At 39.0% G+C, this 18220-nt stretch overlaps 1 protein-coding gene across 3 annotated transcripts in view; it reads right to left on the reverse strand.

Moving 5' to 3' along the window:
* The window catches only part of LOC127414359 (AT-rich interactive domain-containing protein 4B-like), a 114587-nt gene that overhangs the window by 57898 nt on the left and 38469 nt on the right, over nucleotides 1-18220 (reverse strand). For all 3 annotated transcript variants that reach the window (XM_051652334.1, XM_051652333.1, XM_051652332.1), the window contains exons 4-5: nucleotides 11891-11956; nucleotides 6205-6295 (exon numbers count right to left, since the gene is read on the reverse strand). In XM_051652334.1, coding sequence (XP_051508294.1) covers nucleotides 6205-6295; nucleotides 11891-11956 — 157 coding nt within the window. The remainder of the gene's footprint in view (nucleotides 1-6204; nucleotides 6296-11890; nucleotides 11957-18220) is intronic.

Raw genomic sequence — 18220 nt, forward strand, 5'->3', positions numbered from 1 at the left:
TATCAAACACAGTTGAGAGATATTTGGTTCATTAAATGAAGATTAACATTGTCTTTGTGTTTGTTTTTGAGTTGCCACAGTATGTAATAGACTGGCATGTCTTAAGGTCAATATTAGGTCACAAATGGCAAAAAAGAAACAGCTTTCACTAGAAACTCATCAGTCAATCATTGTTTTGAGGAATGAAGGCTATACAATGCTTGAAATTGCCAAAAAACTGAAGATTTCATACAAAGGTGTACACTACAGTCTTCAAAGACAAAGCACAACTGGCTCTAACAAGGACAGAAAGAGATGTGGAAGGCCAGATGTACAACTAAACAAGAGGATAAGTACATCAGAGTCTCTAGTTTGAGATATAGACACCTCACATGTCCTCAGCTGACAGCTTCATTGAATTCTACCCGCTCAACACCAGTTTCATGTACAACAGTAAAGAGAAGACTCAGGGGTGCAGGACTTATGGGAAGAATTGCAAAGAAAAAGACACTTTTGAAACAGAAAAACAAAAAGAAAAGGTTGGAGTGGGCAAAGAAACACAGACATTGGACAACAGATAATTGGAAAAGAGTGTTCTGGATCTTAACCCCATTGAGCTTTTGTGGGATCAGCTAGACTGTAAGGTGCGTGAGAAGTGCCCGATAAGACAGTCACATCTATGACAAGTACTACAGGAAGTGTGGGGTGAAATGTCACCTGAGTATCTGGACAAACTGACAGCTAGAATAACAAGGATCTGTAGAGCTGTCATTGCTGCACGTGGAGGATTTTTTGATGAGAACTCTTTGAAGTAGTTTAAGTGAAATTGTAATAGTAATTTTTCACATTATTAATGTCCTGACTATACATTGTGATCAGTTGAATGCCACTTTGGTGAATAAAAATACCAATTTCTTTCCATAAGAGAAAAATCTGTACATTATTCCAAACTTTTGGCCGTCATTTTATTTTAAAACACTGAAACTCAATCAATTATTGTCAGGTGACATTGTTTTTTGTTGGGAAATATTTTTATGAAAAATAATTTGCATAAGTATTCAACCCCCACACATTAATATTTGGTCGAGCCACCTTTTGCTGCAATAACTGCTTTAAGTCTTTTGGGGTACATATGTACCATCTTTGCGCACAGTGACGAAGTGATTTTGGCCCATTCTTCTCGGCAGATTGGCTCCAGGTTGTTCAGGTTGGTTGGGTGACGCTTGTAGACTGCAATTTTCAAACAGTGCCACAGATTCTCAATAGGATTGAGACCAGGACTTTGACTGGGCCACTGCAGGACATTTATCTTTTTGTTCTTGAGCCACTCCAATGTTGCTTTGGCCTTGTGCTTGGGATCATTGTCATGCTGAAAGGTGAATTTCCTCCCAAGCTTCAGTTTTTTTAGCGGACTGAAGCAGGTTCTCTTGCAGTATTTCCCTATATTTTGCTCCATCCATTCTTCCTTCAATTCTAACAAGATGCCCAGTCCCTGCTGATGAGAAGCATCACCACAGCATGATGCTGCCACCACCATACTTCACTGTAGGGGGTGTGTCTTGAGGCATAGGAAGTGTTAGGTTTGCGCTTTGATTTTTGGCAAAAAAGCTCTATCTTGGTCTCATCTGACCACAAAACCTCCAACATCGCAGCTGGGTCACTCACATGCTTCCTGGCAAACTCCAGACGTGCTTTCAGATGGTACTTTTTGAGTAACGGCTTCTTTCTTGCCACCCTCCCATACAGGCCAGTGTTATGCAGTGCTCTTGATATGGTTGGCTGGTGCACCATTACTCCACTCCCCGCCACTGAACTCTGTAGCTCCTTCAAAGTGATTGTTGGCCTCTCTGTGGCTTCTCTCACAAGTTTCCTTTTGTCAGAGCGCTGAGTTTTGAGGGACGGCCTTTTCTTGGCAGTGCCTGGTGGTGTGGTGCAGCTTCCACTTCCTGATTGTTGATCCAACTGTGCTCACTGGGATATGCAAACATTTGGATATTATTTTGTACCCTTTCCCTAATCTATGCACTTTTATTACTTTATCTCTAACTTCTGTGGAATGCTCATTGGTCTTCATTTTCCTTCAGATTCACAGCCTGACCAATGATCCTTCAACAATGGGTTTTTTATCCAGAAAATGTGATTGCAACTTTAATGATTCACAGGTGGATGCCAGTGGTAAAGTAACTGTGTCCTCGTTGGGGCAATTTCTTTCATCGGTGTAACCTGGCAGCTTCCACAGCACAGGGGTTGAATACTTATGCAAGCAAGATATTTAAGTTTTTTTTATTATATATATATACAGTGGTGTGAAAAAGTGTTTGCCCCCTTCCTGATTTCTTATTTTTTTGCATGTTTGTCACAATTAAATGTTTCAGATCATCAAACAAGTTTAAATATTAGTCAAAGATAACACAAGTAAACACAAAATGCAGTTTTTAAATGAAGGTTGTTATTATTAAGGGAAAACAAAATCCAAACCTACATGGCCCTGTGTGAAAAAGTGATTGCCCCCTAAACCTAATAACTGGTTGAGCCACACTTAGCAGCAACAACTGCAATAAAGCATTTGCGATAACTTGCAATGAGTCTTTTACAGCGCTGTGGAGGAATTTTGGCCCACTCATCTTTGCAGAATTGTTGTAATTCAGCCACATTGGAGGGTTTTCGAGCATGAACTGCCTTTTTAAGGTTATGCCACAGCATCTCAATAGGATTCAGGTCAGGACTTTGACTAGGCCACTCCAAAGTCTTCATTTTGTTTTTCTTCAGCCATTCAGAGGTGGACTTGCTGGTGTGTTTTGGATCATTGTCCTGCTGCAGAACCCAAGTTCGCTTCAGCTTGAGGTCACGAACAGATGGCCGGACATTCTCCTTCAGGATTTTTTGGTAGACAGCAGAATTCATGGTTCCATTTATCACAGCAAGTCTTCCAGGTCCTGAAGCAGCAAAACAGCCCCAGACCATCACACTACCGCCACCATATTTTACTGTTGGTATGATGTTCTTTTTCTGAAATGCGGTGTTACTTTTACGCCAGATGTAATGGGACACACACCTTCCAAAAAGTTCAACTTTTGTCTCGTCAGTCCACAGAGTATTTTCCCAAAAGTCTTGGGGATCATCAAGATGTTTTCTTGCAAAAATGAGATGAGCCTTAATGTTCTTTTTGCTCAGCAGTGGTTTTCGTCTTGGAACTCTGTCATGCAGGACATTTTTGCCCAGTCTCTTTCTTATGGTGGAGTCCTGAACACTGACCTTAACTGAGGCAAGTGAGGCCTGCAGTTCTTTGGATGTTGTTGTGGGGTCTTTTGTGACCTCTTGGATGAGTCGTCGCTGCGCTCTTGGGGTAATTTTGGTCGGCTGGCCACTCCTGGGAAGGTTCACCACTGTTCCATGTTTTCGCCATTTGTGGATAATGGCTCTCACTGTGGTTCTCTGGAGTCCCAAAGCTTTAGAAATGGCTTTATAACCTTTTCCAGACTGATAGATCTCAATTACTTTCTTTCTCATTTGTTCCTGAATTTCTTTGGATCTCGGCATGATGTCTAGCTTTTGAAGATCTTTTGGTCTACTTCACTTTGTCAGGCAGGTCCTATTTAAGTGATTTCTTGATTGAGAACAGGTGTGGCAGTAATCAGGCCTGGGTGTGGCTAGAGAAATTGAACTCAGGTGTGATAAACCACAGTTAAATTATGTTTTAACAGGTGGGGCAAACACTTTTTCACACAGCGCCATGTAGGTTCGGATTTTGTTTTCCCTTAATAATAACAACCTTCATTTAAAAACTGCATTTTGTGTTTACTTGTGTTATCTTTGACTAATATTTAAACTTGTTTGATGATCTGAAACATTTAAGTGTGACAAACATGCAAAAAAAATAAGAAATCAGGAAGGGGGCAAACACTTTTTCATACCACTGTATATATATATATTTCCCAACATAAAACCAATGCCACCTTACAATAACTGATTTTGAGTTCCAGTGTTTTAAAATAAAATATCAAACAGAATGAAATGTCATTGTACCATTTGTAATTCAGTAATATGAGATAATTGGTCTGTACAAGGCACTGTACATACATACATATATCTATATATATATATATATATATATATATATACACACACACACACACGTATGTACAAATACAAATCTGTTATATACAGATAGTGCAAGGGAATGTAATGGCAGAAGAGGTAGGATGTGTTGGATAAATAGAAATAGACTAAGCTGTGAATTGCACATAATTATTGCTCGATGGGGCAGTTTGAACTGTTCATGAGATGGATATAGCCTGAGGGAAAAAACTGTTTTTGTGCCTGATGGTTCTGGTGCTCAGACATAATAATAAAGAAGTAGCCCAAGTATTAAAGCTGAAGTATGCAACTTTTTTTTTGCTTAAATTAACAGTTCACCCCAAAATGAAAATTGTCTCATCATTTACTCACCCTCATGCTTTCTTAAGCAGAACACAAATGAAGATTTTTAGGAGAATATTTCAGCTCTGTAGGTTCGTACAATACAAGTGAATGGGTGTTAATAATTTGAAGCTCCAATAAAGCACATAGAGGCAGCATAAAAGTAATCCATACAACTCCGGTGGTTAAATGAATGTCTTCATAAGCAAAACGCTAGGTGTAAGAAATAGATCAAAATGTTCGCTTCCAGGCAGCTTGAGGTTTGTACGTTGACGAGGGTGGAGTTCAAACTGCCTCACATGTGAAGCAAGCGTGAAAGCCGCCTCTGCGTAGATATTCATACGTAGTTCACTTATTAGCAGCTATTTCTATGGACCGCAATACTGTTTCCACACAAAAGCAGTTTATGCAGCGGCCTGAGCAAGGAGCTCGGTCTGAGGCATCTCCTCCGTTCACTTGCATTCAAACAGCTCTCCTTGTTGACCGTTCCAAGATGGCGCCGTAGTTGACGTATCCAAACCAGCCGAATGAGGCATCCATGTATGATTATCTATGCTCCTCTGTTGTAACACTGCACTTCTGTATTGTTTTGTATTTCACGCATCAGCTCACATGAACTTGCCAACGCGCTTACATCACGTGAGAGGCTGCGTGACCTCAACCTTTGTGAATTTTTAGTAAATTATTTTTTAAATATTTTATCTATTTCTTACACCTAGCATTTCGCTTCAGAAGACATTAACTAATCTACTGGAGTCGTATGGATTACTTTTATGATGGCTATATGTGCTTTTTGGAGCTTCAAAAATATGGCACACATTCACTTGTATTGTATGGACCTACAGAGCTGAAATATTCTTCCTGAAATCTTCATTTGTGTTCTGCAGAAGAAAGAAAGCCATACACATCTGGGATGGTATGAGGGTGAGTAAATGATCAGAGAATTTTCATTTTTGGGAGAACTATTCCTTTAATATGCAGAGACAACTATTAGTAAGCCATTCGTAGGTACATTTTCTCAAAAACTGTAAGCACTGTCTTTCTGCGGCACTTTCTACGGAAAATTGCTCTGTTTGTTTTGAGTGACCCACTTAGACCCGCCCCAACAAAGTTACTCAACCAATGGCGTGAGTTGGGGGTGGAACTATCTCTTTGTTTGACCAACGGCAAACCGGGGGCGTATTCAGAAAGCTGTTTTGAAAACAATGTTTATTTTGGCAATTCCGTATGGTGGTGCTAGTGGCTCAGAAATGACATACTTCAGCTTTAAGTAAACTAAGAGCATAGTAGTCTAATAATTACACAATAAGAGTCAGTCAGTGGCTTTCTCCAATATTGTTGTTTGATTTATATTAACAACATAACAGACAGCAGCAGATCTATTAGGCTGCATTAGTGCGTTTACACTTCAATGAGCCGATATTTCAACACATACCTGATTTGTTGCACCTGTTTACATACACGTAAGACATAAGCAACTGTTTTTGCTTATCACTTGCGGGACAGGCAATGACCATGACACACATTGAACCATTTGGGCGCGCAGCCACATTTGCGCATTCACCAACGCATTCACTGCACTGCCTGATTGATGCCTCACAACATTACATAACACAGTAACAGTTCTTATTTCATTCGAGCTGGACATGATGAAAGTCATTACTGTTTTTTTTTTTTTGGTTTGTTTTTTTAAATGGAACCAGTTCTGAACAAGAATGTAGTCTCAGACTTTTGGACTTGGCTTTACATAAATAAATGCCTGAAAGGATGTGTGGCACGGTTAAGTGTGTTTAACCAGAAACTTACCGACAGTGTACAAACTCGCGTCTGTGAGTTTGTTGATGGTGGCCTCCTGGTAGATTCCATCCTGGTTCTTTGCTTCAACCACAGCACCCACCTATAAGATGGAAAAAATACCAAAACTCATTCAAGATATATGTATATAAATATATATATAAAAAAAAATTGAGGGTGAAATATGACCTGGACATGAATTTGTTAGATTCTCCCTCGAGTTCTCAAACCAAACATTTCTGGCAGATATCGGCAAGATTTATTTTGTATTTTTTAATGAGCCGATGGCGGCAGCCGGCGGAGAATAATTATTAGTCTAGTAATTATTAATCACAGCTAGAGATGTGATGGCTGGTGTGCCAGGAGATATTTTAAACAAATTATTATAAAAAAAAAAAGAAAAAAAAGAAAAACAGATTCCAATGCAAAATTTTAAATAAATAAAGGATTATACAGACGACTGGCGTAGTCGGCACAAACATGAAACTTCAAACAGCACTGTGGCCAAATCAGGCGTGACGCGATACAGCGACGATCGATACATCTTAAAACTTCCATGATAATCAGAGCTTTTGTCCTAACCAGCCATGACTAGCCAAGTGTGACAACACATTTTGTCAGTCGCTTGGTAGCTTCGACTACAAATCTCATTGGTCAAAATGACCTCAATTCACTCAAAAAATGAAAATGATGTCATTGTTTGCTCACTCTCATGTCATTCCAACCCATATGACTTACTGGTAATACTTTACGATAAAGTTGTATACTGTACGTTAACATTAGTTACAAAAAAACAGTGAACACTTTAACAGCATTCTTGATTAATGTTAATTTCTACATAGAATAATTTGTTTTACTGTTAAAAGTTGTAAACATCAACATTAGCTAAGCATAATGAATTAATTAGCATAACTTTACAATGTACAATAGTATATTTATAAATTAACCATGATTAATAAATGCAGTAAAATATACCATTTATTTTAAGTTTATGTTAATTCATTCATAATGCATTAACTAATGTTAAAGGGATAGTTCATCCAAAAATGAAAATTCAGTCATTGTTTACTCACCGCTGTGTTGTTATAACCCAATATGACTTTCTTTCTTTTTCTTAATACAAAAGGGAGAAATTGTGAGAAAAATTATGTGCTCAGTGATGTCACACAATGGCAGTTTATAGTGTAAGTATAATTCAGAAGTCAAATAAATTATTATATCCGACTCATGTATTGATCTGAAGAAATACGATATGATTTAGTGAGAAACAAACCGAAATCTAATGTATTATTATGTGAAACTTCTGACCGATCGTTGATCTCCTGCACGCGTTCATGAGACAGACTGCACATGAGCTTAGAGCTTACACGAGAGCAGGACTCTGCAGCGTCTCGCCTTGACATGGACCGGTCAAGTGGAAACTCCTTTTGTTTCGCTTCAATAGGACCAACAGCGATATTAAAAACAGAAAACACAACATAGCTGCACACAAACCAGAGAACAGAACTTTCAAAACATGTCTGAAGAGTTTTTAGTCGAAAAATAGATGCACTTCTATGCCCAGCCTGATTTATTTGAACTGGAGTCCTCAATCAAACAGAGAGATAGAGGAGGACGTCCTAACCTGACACCAAACCACATGCAATAATTAAAAGTTAGTTTTAGTCCTAACCAGCCGTGATGAGTGACGGGATATCTGTCGATCGCTTGGTCTCTATATCTGCCGTTGTGCCGGGTAACGCCGTCCGCTATGAACTGGCACCGGTCCAAAATCATTCTGATAACATTATGTTGAAATCAGCATCTCACTTGCCAGTTAAAACTACTTGATTTTGGCCGAGAATGTTACACCTACCTGCTGTTTTCGCTGAGGTTTCTTCAGGCGGAGGTCTGTCACACACACGCATGCGCGCGCACGCACCCAATTTCAGAATAAAGGTAACAGACTTTCCCGTGGCCTCTGCCTTTCTCTCCGGTTCTTTCACTTCACATTCTGTAAAGCGAAGCCTCCAAATTACTGCGGTCTCCTGTACTCTTTGTCTGACTGTAGCATCTGGGTGTGTATGTGTCGCTACCTTCAGCCTCCTTGAATGAGGACTCCAGTTCAAATAAATAAGGCTGGGCATAGAAGTGCATCTATTTTTCGACTAAACTCTTCAGACATGTTTTGTAAGTTCTGTTCTCTGGTTTGTTTGCAACTGTGTTGTGTTTTCTGTTGTTAACATCACTGGTGGTCCTGTTGAAGTGAAACAAAACAAATTTTCGCTTGAATGGCCCATGTCGCAAGAGGCTGCAGAGTCCTGCTCTCGTGTAAGCTCTAAGCTCGCGTGCAATGTCTCATGAACATGCACAGGAGACCAATGGTCGGTCAAGAGTTTCACTTAATAATACATTAGATTTCAGTTTCTCACCAAACCTTTTCATATTTCTTCAGAACAATACATGAGTTGCATACAATAATTTATGACTTCTGAATGATACTTTTGAAGCTTGAAGTGGTGGTCACCATGAACTTTCATTGTATGACATCACTGAACACAAAATGTTTTCACAATTTCTCCCTTTGTGCTAAGAAAGCCATATAGGTGTATAACAACACATGGGTGAGTAAACAATGACTGAATTTTCATTTTTGGGCGAACTAATCCTTTAATGTTTACAAATTGTAACAATAAAAATGAATTAGTATATGCAGAAATTAACATTAAACAAGATTAAAGCTTTAAAAAACATTGTTCAATGTAAGTTTTCAATTTAAGTTCAATGTAACTTAATGTATTAGAAGTATATGTAGACAATAACATCAACCAGATTAATAAATGCTGTAAAAATATATTGTTTATAGTAAGTTCATGTTAATTAATTTATAATTCTGGTCACACTTTATATTAGGTGGCCTTAACTACTATGTACTAACATTAAATACAAACAAGACTATGTATTTACTGTGTAACTACATGTTATTCTGCAAAATATCCACATTTGCTGCTACTGAGGTTGATGTATGGATAAGCTTAGGAGTAAGGGTAGGGTTAGGGGTTAGACTTAGGTTTTGGGATAAGGGTTGGGTTAGGGGTAAAGTTAACAGTGTATCTACAAATGTAATTAAATGCAGGTACTTGAAATGTAATTACAATGCAACAACATGTACAGTTGAGGTCAGAAGCTTACATACACTTAGGATGAAGTCATTAAAACTAATTTTTTATCCACTCCACAGATTTAATATTAGCAAACTATAGTTTTGGAAAGTCGTTTAGGACATCTACTTTGTGCATGACATGAGTCATTTTTCCAACAATTGTTTACAGACAGATTGTTTCACTTTTAATTGACTATATCACAATTCCAGTGGGTCAGAAGTTTACATACACTAAGTTAACTGTGCCTTTAAGCAGCTTGGAAAAGTCTAGAAAATGATGTCAAGCCTTTAGACAAGTAGCTTCTGATAGGAGGTGTACTGAATTGGAGGTGTACCTGTGGATGTATTTTAAGACCTACCTTCAAATTCAGTGCCTCTTTGCTTGACATCATGGGAAAATCAAAAGAAATCAGACAAGACCTCAGAAAAAAAATTGTGGACCTCCACAAGTCTGGTTCATCCTTGGGAGCAATTTCCAAACGCCTGAAGGTACCACGTTCATCTGTACAAACAATAGTACGCAAGTATAAACACCATGGGACCACACAGCCATCATACCGCTCAGGAAGCAGACGCATTCTGTCTCCTAGAGATGAATGTAGTTTGGTGCGAAAAGTGCAAATCAATCCCAGAACAACAGCAAAGGACCTTGTGAAGATGCTGGAGGAAACAGGTAGACAAGTATCTATATCTACAGTAAAACGAGTCCTATATCGACATAACCTGAAAGGCTGCTCAGCAAGGAAGAAGCCACTGCTTCAAAACTGCCATTTAAAAAGCCAGAATACAGTCTGCAAGTGCACAAGGGAACAAAGATTTTACTTTTTGGTGAAATGTCCTTTGGTCTCATGAATTGGTTTTTTTAACTGTTTGGCCATAATGACCATCGTTATGTTTGGAGGAAAAAGGGTGAGGCTTGCAAGCTGAAGAACACCATCCCAACCGTGAAGCATGGGGGTGGCAGCACCACGTTGTGGGGGTGCTTTGCTGCAGGAGGGACTGGTGCACTTCACAAAATAGATGGCATCATGAGGAAGGAAAATTATGTGGATATATTGAAGCAACATCTCAAGACATCAGCCAGGAAGTTTAAGCTCGGTCGCAAATGTGTCTTCCAAATGAACAATGGTCCCAAGCATACCTCTAAATTAATGGCAAAATGGCTTAAGGACAACAAAGTCAAGGTATTGGAGTGGCCATCACAAAGCCCTGACCTCAATCTGATAGAACATTTGTGGGCAGAACTGAAAAAGTGTGTGTGAGCAAGGAGGCCTACAAACCTGACTCAGTTACACCAGTTCTGTCTGGAGGAATGGACCAAAATTCCAGCAACTTATTGTGAGAAGCTTGTGGAAGGCTCCCAAAATGTTTGACCCAAGTTAAACAATTGAAAGGCAATGCTACCAAATACTACTTCTTTAATGCTACTTCTGACCCACTGGGAATGTGATGAAATAAAAGCTGAAATAAATCATTCTCTCTACTATTATTCTGACATTTCACATTCTTAAAATAAAGCAGTGATCCTAACTGACCTAAGACAGGGAATGTTTTCTACGATTAAATGTCAGGAATTGTGAGTTTAAATGTATCTGGCTTAGGTGTATGTAAACTTCTGACTTCAACAGTATGTACATAATAAGTACATTGTATCAAATGGTTAAGTGCATAGTAGTTAAGGCCACCTAATATAAAAAGGGTCCATAATTCTTAATTAATGTTGACAAAATTCATGTATTAGTATATATAGTAATTACCATTAACCAATATTAATAAAAGCTGTAAAAATATATTTTTCATTATAGGTTCATGTTAATTAATTTATAATTCTTAACTATTGTTAATATTTACAACTTTTAACAAAAAGTAAAATTATTAGTATATGTAGAAATTAACATTTAACGAAGATTAAAGCTGTCAAAATTAGTTCATTGTAAGTTTTCATGTTAATTAATTCATCATTAAATTAATTAATTATTAATGCTTAACTAATGTTAATTTTTACAACTTTTAACAGTAAAAAAATATTTTTTGTATATGTAGATGTCACATTAACCATGATTAGTAAATGCTGTAAAAATATACTGTTCTTTGTAAATTCATGACACAATAATGCATTATGTTAATTGAACCTTACTGTAAAGAGCTACCAACTTTCTTTCTTCCATGAACCACAAAATATTATAAAATAGTATTTTAATCATTTTCATGCTGCTCTTTCTATAAAGTGAAAGCAAACAGATGACCAAGATCTGTCAGGTTAGAAAAAATTACATGTGTTTGTCTATGCTTTTGTTTAGTCACCGTGAAAGACCAACTGATCTTACATTAACATGAGGTTGGATAAACAATGTCACAATTGTTGTTTGCGTTAACTATTCCTTCAACATCAAATATGTACTAACTGGCTGTGATTGCATCACAGTATTTTCGTTTTAGTGTGAACACAAAATTCGCTTCTCGTCTGGTTAGGACATGGTGTAACGGATTAAAAAAATGCAGCATGTCACAGATTTCGACCTTCAACTGTGCTGAACAGAGCGAGTTTCTTCTTACCTTGAGAACTCCTCTGATGTGTTCATCATGCACCTCGGCAGTGGACGAGTCGGGTTTGAAGGTGACCTGCAAAGAGAAGCACAGTCAGTCAAGACAGTAAACATGAAATGGCTTTTCCCAAAGGCCAAGAACTATCGATCGCTCATATCAGAATGGCCGAAATGTCCCCGTGTTGATCTCAAACACAACAGAGTGAAGACACACACTGTAATAGAGAATCATTGTGTGTCACAGAAGAGAAGATAATTAAAGTGGGGCAGACAAAATATGCTGTGCAAGTGGATGGGACAAAAATGGAGGAACAAGATGTCATTTTTCCATAAATACTCAACACTGCAGTAGCCACACAACAGTGATGGGCAAAATTCAGAATTATGCTCTGGCTCCCTCCCTGCTCATCGTGGTGATGAGGTTTATAGTAGATTAGTGTCACTGAATGGCTGGATGTCTGAGTGGTGTCCGGAGAATAACATACGATTCATAGACAATTGGAAGAGTTTTTGGGGAAAACCTGACCTGCTAAAGAGAGACGGACTCCATCCCTCAAGGGAAGGTGCCGTTTCCTCTCTAGTAATATGGCCCATAGTCTTAATAATGATAGTATTTAGGGGGCCTGGGTAGCTCAGTGGTAAAAATACGCTGGCTACCACCCCTGGAGTTCGCTAGTTCACTAGTTTGAATCCAGGGCGTGCTGAGTGACTCCAACCAGGTCTCCTAAGCAACCAAATTGGCCCGGTTGCTAGGGAGGGTAGAGTCACATGGGGTAACCTCCTCGTGGTCGCTATAATGTGGTTTGTTCTCGGTGGGGCGCATGGTGGATTGAGCGTGGTTGCCGTGGTGGATGGCGTGAAGCCTCCACACGCGCTATGTCTCCGTGGCAACGCGCTCAACAAGCCATGTGATAAAATGCGCAGGTTGACTGTCTCAGACGCGGAGGCAACTGGGATTCGTCCTCCACCACCCGGACTGAAGCGAATCACTATGCGACCACGAGGACTTAGAGCGCATTGGGAATTGGGCATTCCAAATTGGGAGAAAAAGGGAAAAAATTCCACAAAAAAAAATAAAATAAATAATGATAGTATTTGACTAACTGGGGCCCAGGTCAGGAAGCTGACAAACTGGCTAATCCGAACGTCTGCTATCTGCCCCGAGACATCACACAGGTCACATAAACTACAACACAGAGAATGAATCACCTATATATCATACAGAGACTGTGTCTGTTCCCCGCACTACCATACAAAAAACCCTCATTAAGTCATTTAGAAAACATTTTAATAAAAAGAGTTTTTCAAATGACAAATGATCATGATTAATAATCGTGATTAAACTTTTGAGCAAAATAATCATGATTATCATTTGCGCCATTATCATGCAGCCCTATCAAATGCTAACACAACTGGCGGGCAAAAAAACCCCACAAGCAAACCTTAAACATCACAAAGATTTACGCACTTCAAAAAACATACCCACATCTCAAATGCTTCAAAACTGGGTCACTCATCTGCTCTGACAGGGAGAAAATAATGCTAAGTTCAAATAATAAAATGCAACTAAACATATAGTCATGCATAGTTAAGACTGCAAAATAAATAGGCTTATCAACCTTTAAAAGGGAGGAGAAAACACTGCATGTATTTTGTTGTTGATGTCAAAGGCTGTGGGTCCAATTAAACTTTATGGTATTTTGGCACAAATTCATGTCACTAAGTAGAAGCCAGTCAAATTAGCCAGATGCCACATGGAAAGGTTGTGTGAAAATGTAATGCCTTGAAATTTAATTATTGAAATGTATATATTTTGTTAAGTGCATAATTTATTCTATTTACAAGTATTTACATTGATTTGTAGATCAAGTGTTAAAATGGTACTGTCTCTTTAAGAATAGTGGCAGTTCAGAGAGCGTCTCATAGAAGTGTTTTGGTTACGAATAAATAAATAAAAAGGCATAAAGTATAAGATAGTTCTTGGGATTTATGAATTGACATCGGGATCATTCGTATGGATATCGTGATTAATTGGGAAATCGAAATTTAGCCGAGGGCCCTATGATTTCCGTGATGCAGGAAAATGCAGACGGAATCAAGGAATTCAGTCATAAAAATGTAATTAACAATAAAACATGGAATGTCATGGAATTTGACATATTTGGGATAAAAAAGAATGTTTGACTGAAAATTTCTGAAATAAAAACTGCAATATGTCTTGGTGTGATTATTAAACCGCTGTGTGATGTAGATGACAGCGAGGAGAGTGCTCATTCATTTTGAAGCACGTAGCTCATACAGACTAAATATTTACCTAATTAAATCGCAGCCTTTTTTTGTTTAACAATCACACTGGGCCATGTAGAGCTGCTTACGCTGAGGTGAGAAGCTACCATCAAAAACCCACAGAAACTGAAAGGGCTTCACTCCAAAATAAAAGCTCTATTTAAACGGGAAACAGTCATATATCACTACTGTATAGCCAAGCAATATTCACTCTAATAATAATAATAATAATGATGATGAGAATAATAATAAATCAATCATAATTCTATTATATTTATATATATCTCCGATCTCTCACAAGATGCTCTGTTGTTTTTTGGGCAATAATAACTCCAATGTTGTGTTTTGGATTGTGCTGAAAGGTTCTATATAAAAGCACTATTCGCTCTACTTTCATTTTATTAAAGTTTTAATTCATTAATTTGTTTAGACATCCTTTTTAGAGGTAGACCGATATATTGGTTTTACCGATTAATCGGTACCAATAGTTGCTTTTTGGAACTATCATTATTGGAAAAAATATATGCCGATATACACTATATTGCCAAAAGTATTCGCTCATCTGCCTTTAGACGCATATGAACTTAAGTGACATCCCATTCTTAATCCATAGGGTTTAATATGACATCGGCCCACCCTTTGCAGCTATAACAGCTTCAACTCTTCTGGGAAGGCTTTCCACAAGGTTTAGGAGTGTGTTTATGGGAATTTTTGACCATTCTTCCAGAAGCGCATTTGTGAGGTCAGACACTGATGTTGGACGAGAAGGCCTGGCTCGCAGTCTTCGCTCTAATTCATCCCAAAGGTGCTCTGTCGGGTTGAGGTCAGGACTCTGTGCAGGCCAGTCAAGTTCTTCCACACCAAACTCGCTCATCCATGTCTTTATGGACCTTGCTTTGTGCACTGGTGCGCAGTCATGTTGGAACAGGAAGGGGCCATCCCCAAACTGTTCCCACAAAGTTGGGAGCATGGAATTGTCCAAAATCTCTTGGTATGCTGAAGCATTCAGAGTTCCTTTCACTGGAACTAAGGGGCCAAGCCCAGCTCCTGAAAAACAACCCCACACCATAATCCCCTCTCCACCAAACTTCACAGTTGGCACAATGCAGTCAGACAAGTACCGTTCTCCTGGCAACCGCCAAACCCAGACTCGTCCATCAGATTGCCAGATGGAGAAGCGTGATTCGTCACTCCAGAGAACGTGTCTCCACTGCTCTAGAGTCCAGTGGCGGCGTGCTTTACACCACTGCATCTGACGCTTTGCATTGCACTTGGTGATGTATGGCTTGGATGCAGCTGCTCAGCCATGGAAACCCATTCCATGAAGCTCTCTACGCACTGTTCTTGAGCTAATCTGAAGGCCACATGAACTTTGGAGGTCTGTAGCGATTGACTCTGCAGAAAGTTGGCGACCTCTGCGCACTATGCGCCTCAGCATCCGCTGACCCCGCTCTGTCATTTTACGTGGCCTACCACTTCGTGGCTGAGTTGCTGTCATTCCCAATCGCTTCCACTTTGTTATAATACCACTGACAGTTGACTGTGGAATATTTAGTAGCGAGGAAATTTCACGACTGGACTTGTTGCACAGGTGGCATCCTATCACAGTACCACGCTGGAATTCACTGAGCTCCTGAGAGCGGCCCATTCTTTCACAAATGTTTGTAGAAGCAGTCTGCATGCCTAGGTGCTTCATTTTATACACCTGTGGCCATGGAAGTGATTGGAACACCTGAATTCAATTATTTGGATGGGTGAGCGAATACTTTTGGCAATATAGTGTATATATATCTTTTTTTTCTCCTACTTTTTTTAAAATATTTTATTCCTCATCAATAAACCTCTATATACATATAAAACTCTTCATCTGGTGAATCTATAAGCTATAAAAAGCTTCATTTGGTAAATACTTACATATAGAGCATTGTAACAGAGCCAAATCTCTGTCATTTCAAAATAAGAGTCCCCGGTGTACTTCAGGCTTGTTTAAAAGTAAAAAGTCCCACGTTATGCACCAAATCTTAATTTCTCTGGTTATTATTGGGATTTTGGGTGTACAATAAACTGCTTTTGGTATTTTATTCATTTTGCAGACTCAATTTTCTGTGCCCTTCACTGTAAGGAAAGAATACGATATTTTTTTATTATTCTATAGATAGATTGAAAAAAAAAAACTATCGGCCAATTAATCAGTTACCTGCCTTTCCACCACCTTATTCATATCTGCAAAATCCACTATCAGTCGACCTCTAATCCTTTTGATTATAAACTTGAATTAAACTGTCTAATAAAGAATTCAGAAGAAATTAAACGGAAAACACAAAATATGTGAAAAAATAAATCCGAACTTAGAAAAAGGTCAAACGGATTTCATAGGGCCCTACCAGCCCAAAAATTTACAGAAGAGGCTGTATGTGTACATAACACCTATTGATACTCTGAATTCAATGAGGATATGCACAAAGTTAAACAAGCCACAAGTTGAGGTCTATAACTTTATTACTTACAATACTATAGTTAGGTTTAGTGTTATACGAAGATTAGGGAGCAAGGTCTTTGAATGCATAAAAGAATTTGATAGCGGGGAAATTCACATTCAATCGACACTGCTCATGTCATAGAATGCTTGATTACTCCACACAAACACACATGGGGAGCTGATGTGCTCTAATACACTGCTCTTATCTGTCTGACACGCTCCAGTGTGAATGCGCCGTGTAAAGATTCTGCTTAAGACTAAAGCATAAACAATGCTTGAGAGAAAGAGAGAGAGAGAGAATCAGATGATGTCATCATTCGTACAATGGCAGGAATACGATTACAACCTTGAACAAGGTCTTCTGTTTGCCAGCAGGCGGCTAATCACATTTCAGGACTATGAGAGCTGAATTATAAAACATCACAGACCTATCAGGAGAAAAAAAAAAAAGGAGAGATGAGACTGGATGCAGGAAATCTAGAGAAAGAGAAAGTTTGAAGGGTGAAAGGAGGAAAGGACCAGAATACCCAATGACCCAGGAGGTTTACAAAACCTGGAGAGTGAGAGCGATCCGTTAGCATTCCCATTCATCTCAATGTCAGTTGCTGCTATTCCGTGCAGACATGCCTCTTGTGTTTCGATCACAGTTGAATTTTGGTACATATCGTGTGTTACGGTCCGTGATTTGTTTTGGAGTTTCTCTCTCTCTCTTTCTTTCCCTCTCCAAGTGTGCGAGTGTTTCTTTTAGGTCTGCCTTTGCGCACATGCAGCTTGTCTGCTCATCAGGACTGAATTAATCGAGAATAAAGACACTGAAGCAGAGCATGAAACATTTCTTCCTAATTTTAAGCATGTTTTTTTCCTCTTTTGTGCCATTTATTTTTCATTGGATATTAATAAATGTTAATGTGACGTTGCATCAAAGTTGCACGCATCCTTTTTAAATGTTGCCTTCCACTGTTGCATTCACTTTTTGATTTAATGGGGGTTCGTAACAACGTGATGTATCATATTGTTTTGAATCGTTACATACAGAGGGGTTCAAACATCTTCAGGCCAATTCAAAATCTAAATTGAAGCCTTTAAATAAACAACATTTTCAGGATTTTGAAAAGTGTTTAAGTTATGATGTAAAATGTACAATAAATATTTAAGATTCTGCACGATTGGGGGCCTGGGTAGCTCAGTAGTAAAATACACTTGCTGCCACCCCTGGAGTTCGCTAGCTTGCTAGTTCAAATCCCAGGGCGTGCTGAGTGACTCCAGCCAGGTCTCCTAAGCAACCAAATTGGCCCGGTTGCTAGGTAGGGTAGAGTCACATGGGGTAAAACGCCTCGTGGTCGCTATAATGTGGTTCGTTCTCCGTGGCAACGCACTCAGCAAGCCACGTGATAAGATGCGCGGGTTGACGGTCTCAGACGCGGAGGCAACTGGGATTCATCCTCCGCCACCCGGACTGAGGTGAATCACTACGCGACCACGAGGACTTAAAAGCACATTGGGAATTGGGCATTCCAAATTGGGAGAAAAAGGGGAAAATCCCCCCACTCCCAAAAAAAAACAAAAAAAAAGATT

The sequence above is a fragment of the Myxocyprinus asiaticus genome, chromosome 23 (genome assembly GCF_019703515.2).
Source record: "Myxocyprinus asiaticus isolate MX2 ecotype Aquarium Trade chromosome 23, UBuf_Myxa_2, whole genome shotgun sequence".
NCBI lineage: Eukaryota > Metazoa > Chordata > Actinopteri > Cypriniformes > Catostomidae > Myxocyprinus > Myxocyprinus asiaticus.